Source organism: Branchiostoma belcheri, unplaced genomic scaffold (genome assembly GCF_001625305.1).
Source record: "Branchiostoma belcheri isolate BF01 breed outbred unplaced genomic scaffold, Haploidv18h27 scaffold68, whole genome shotgun sequence".
Taxonomy (NCBI): Eukaryota; Metazoa; Chordata; class Leptocardii; order Amphioxiformes; family Branchiostomatidae; genus Branchiostoma; species Branchiostoma belcheri.
In genome coordinates this window covers 242,126-246,601 of record NW_017804331.1, presented here as the reverse complement: position 1 = coordinate 246,601, position 4,476 = coordinate 242,126, and the positions used below count along the sequence as shown (strand labels likewise).

General features: G+C 43.2%; 1 protein-coding gene across 1 annotated transcript in view; it reads right to left on the bottom strand.

Annotated features, from left to right (window-relative positions):
• The window catches only part of LOC109483988 (cytoplasmic dynein 1 heavy chain 1-like), an 82,257-nt gene that overhangs the window by 61,444 nt on the left and 16,337 nt on the right, over positions 1–4,476 (bottom strand). The window contains 5 exon segments of the mRNA XM_019787145.1: positions 1,360–1,539; positions 2,203–2,286; positions 2,594–2,665; positions 3,690–3,824; positions 4,166–4,294. Coding sequence (XP_019642704.1) covers positions 1,360–1,539; positions 2,203–2,286; positions 2,594–2,665; positions 3,690–3,824; positions 4,166–4,294 — 600 coding nt within the window.

Below are 4,476 nucleotides of genomic sequence, written 5' to 3'. Positions count from 1 at the left end.
CAGCTTCTTCTCGACCTACAAACACGAAATAACATTGTTCACATCCCATAGCCCTGACATCCTACCTCCTACAACTAACCCTACCCAAAACCCTCCACGCTTTCAGTCCCGCCTGGAGCCGCGTTTGGCCAAGCTTCTTCTCAACCTTAACAACACAGAAAAACATGTTTCACATCACATCCACAATCTAACCCTAACCATCCACGATTTCAGTCCATCCTGCAGACGGGTGGCCAGCTTCTTCTCAACCTTAAAACACATTAAAACATCCTATAAACCTGCTGTCCTATCTCATAAAATATCCCTCATCCTAACCATAACCGCCTTCGCTTTCAACAAGACATCCCGTGACATCTAAGTGCAGGGATCTCTGCCAGTGGCCCACCTCGCGATCCCACTCGACTCACAGGTTGGAGTAGGAAACGGTGAAAAAAGTGAAGACAGTAGTACTGTAGAATGTCGAGTTACTGTAACAGTACCTCATGGTACTGTGAAAACATCAGGAGTTACGGTACCTCGTGGTCGAGCTTGGCGACCCAAACTGGGGCAGGTTGGAGTAGGGGACATGACTACAGTGAAGACAAAAGTACTATGTGTGAAAACATCAGGAGTTACAGTAACAGTACTAACTGTAACTGTATGCTACTGTAACTGTAACTGTAACAGTACTAACTGTAACTGTAACTGTATGCTACTGGAACTGTAACTGTAACTGTAACAGTACTAACTGTAACTGTAACTGTATGCTACTGTAACTGTAACTGTATGCTACTGTAACTGTAACTGTATGCTACTGTAACTGTAACTGTATGCTACTGTAACTGTAACTGTAACAGTACTAACTGTAACTGTAACTGTATGCTACTGGAACTAGTAACTGTAACTGTAACTGTATGCTACTGTAACTGTAACTGTATGCTACTGTAACTGTAACTGTATGCTACTGTAACTGTAACTGTAACTGTATGCTACTGTAACTGTGTATGCTACTGTAACTGTAACTGTAACTGTAACAGTACTAACTGTAACTGTAACTGTATGCTACTGTAACTGTAACTGTATGCTACTGTAACTAACTGTAACTGTAACAGTACTAACTGTAACTGTAACTGTATGCTACAGTAACTGTAACTGTATGCTACTGTAACTGTAACTGTATGCTACTGTAACTGTAACTGTATGCTACTGTAACTGTAACTGTATGCTACTGTAACTGTAACTGTAACTGTAACAGTACTAACTGTAACTGTAACTGTATGCCACTGTAACTAACTGTATGCTACTGTAACTAACTGTAACTGTAACAGTACTAACTGTAACTGTAACTGTATGCTACAGTAACTGTAACTGTAGTAGTACCTCGTGGTCTAGCTTGGCGACCCACTGGGGCAGGTTGGAGTAGGCGTGCAGGTTGAGGTCGTCCACAGACTTCTGCACGTGGTCCAGGACCTCTTTAAAGGTCTCCTCCTTGTAGTTGCAGGTCTCGAGGGACCTGACCTCGGTGTCGATCTTCTCCTCAATCAGCAGCAGGTCGTCCACCTGCCAGACATTCAAACATCATAAGTTACACACTAGAACTCATGGTGGGGTCGTGTGGCGCAACGGCAGTGTGCGCGACTCGGAATCAAGAGGTCCCGGGTTCGAGTCCTGACATGCCACCGACCTTGTGCCCTTGGGAAAGGCACTTAACACGACTTTCCCCACTAGACTCAAGTAAAAATGAGTATTGTCTGTCCAGTGTTCGTTTTTATGTGTGGGACACAACACCAGCAACAGCTGTCACTGTTCCGCGTGTATTGCACTGTTGCAATTTCTATAAAATCAAAATCAGAACTCATGGTGGAATGTGTGTGTGTGTGTGCATGCAGCGTCTGAATGCAATGTCAAGTTGGTACCTGTTACCTCATTTCTGGACTAAATTAGAACAAGAAGGTTGAAGCTAGTAGGTTACTGCCATAGGTGTAGGGAGAAGATTATGGTCGAGCTTGTACTCTGGACCCTCAAGCATGGGAGGAGGAAGCCTGGCAGACCGGCTACAACTTTCATAGACTGCCTCGGGAGAGACAGGCAGGCAATGGAAGATACTATGTCCTGCTTGGTTTACTCACAGCACAGGGGACATAAATTTTGACTCCCAGTGCGAAGTCCAGCATAGATCACATCTATTAATACAAACACGCCTGCACTGCTGATGCGCCTTACCTTTTCTTGGAACTGGAACACGGCTTCAGCCAGGCGCTGGACGTACGGGTCCAGCTTGTAGGACTCCCACACCAGGTTCATGCCCTGCAAAAACAGAACCATGTACGCAGCTGATATCAGAAGGTACAATAAAAACCTAATTCACAAACTGTCTTTTAGAGGCCTGATCTTTACGCAAATGCATGAAATCATGACAAGAGACGAGATTTTTACCGGGTCGAAAGCTCCCCCGAGTTGCTAACTTTTTGCTGTGTGTTTCATTAAAAATACTAGTCAAAAGCAATATTTTCATCCATTCTCAATTTAAACTTGAAAAGAAACATTGACTGGGTTCCATATACATAGTCCAATGGATAAAGTATAAGACACACTGCTGATTCAGCAGACTTACCTCTGCCAGTAAAGCCTGCACATCCTTCCTCAGTCCTGCCACCAGCAGGGTGATCTGGGGTCTCTCATCAACCTGCACAGATGGAGATATTCATCAGCAAACTATCAATCAATCAATCAATCAATACCCTTTATTTATACTGGAAATGCCCTGTCGGCCTTAGCCGCTCTTCCAAGAGGTCCAGTTGAGGGGGGGGGGTCACTGGAACACAATAAATAAGTAAATAAAATTCAAATTAATACAAAAATAAATTACTAAATACCTAACATAATAATCACATCTTGTCCAAAAAACTCACAGTCCGCAAATCAGTCCGCAAATCAAATTTCTCCACTACCGTATTCTTTGTTTGAAAGTTCTCACTGATGGAGCACACTGTGCATCCTCTGGTGATAGCCAATACAAGACTGCACAATTTAAGACTGGGAAATTCGGTTTATTATTATATAATTGTACTCGCTATAGCAATGAACGAAATGAACGTTTTGACGCAGACTCCAAATTGCACCCTAACTTTCACACATATACAGATGAAAAGAAAACTACTCTGCTCTTAACATCCGAAAACCCACAAATTACAGAAAAAGTGGGATCTTTTGTCTTCCTCTGCCTTAAAAAAAGAAGTCAAACCCAGTATATACATGTAGCTTTTAGGAGTTTAGCAGTAGTTATTTGTGTATTAATTCGCCTGTTCTTATGTAGTTGTCTGTTCTTGTAATTAGCCCTCGGGCATGAATTTGCAATAAATTTAACAATTCATATGACTAGACATTGAATCACCCTGCATAGAGGGAGGCTTTATCAATGGACTGCACAACACAATAGAAGTGAACTTACGGGTCACTTTTAATACTTTGGCTTATTTGATTGGACCATTTAGTCTAAACCTTACAGTACCACAAAAGTTGCATTTACTATACAAGTTGATACCCTATTATGCAAGGGCAAATGACAAGACTTCATAATTTTAAAAGCCGATATTGAACTAGTTGAGAATAGACGCCTGCTGTTGTTGAAAACAACACAATTCAGACACACGCCTGCGAGTTGTTTTGATAAAGATTGAACTGAAAAAACACTTTGATACACGGCTCACCTTTTCGCAGGTCCGTTCGTAGGTGCGAACACTCTCGATGAGTGAGATGGCGAAGGGGTACAGCTGGTTGGCCTGGTGAGCCTTGTTGACGATCGCCAGCGGGACTCGGAACCCAAGCCACTTCAGGTTCCGCACCTGCAGCAAAAAACGTGCATCAGTGACAATTCCTGTTTGCAATACTTTAGCGGGGTAGTGTAGCGAAGCGGTAGCGTCTTCGGCTGGGAACCAAGAGATCCCGGGTTCAAACCCCACCTTGTCACCGATCTTGTGCCCTTGGGAAGCACAGTATAGCTTTACTCCATCAAATCAGATCAACTATCCATAGTAATTATTTTCACCGAAGGAATGTGTTTGAGTAAGAATTAACAGAGCAGACATATGCGAAGGCAAACATTATGCATCTGCTTTGCAAACGTTACCTTCCTAGTGTTAAAAATCAGACTGTGTCTCTCACAAATAATCACAAAAACACGCACCTCCTTGGAGAGAGTGATGATCTCCTTGGAGAAGTTGACCCGAAGCCTTAAGACGTTCCTCCCGCCCTTGGCCCTTTCACTGGTGATCTGGAAGATCCGGCCAGACACTCCCAACTGACGCTGCTGGACCTGAACAGAAAAACATTTTATATCACATCACCTGTGCTGCACTGCAATGTGAACCAGTCAGAATTACCCAGACAGACGGTTAGCGAAACGTCGGCTGAATAAAAGACTTGGTTGTGTAAAAGAGTCTCTTTACTCAGTGTCTTACCAACCTGATGAAACTATTTACGGACCATCTCATGTTG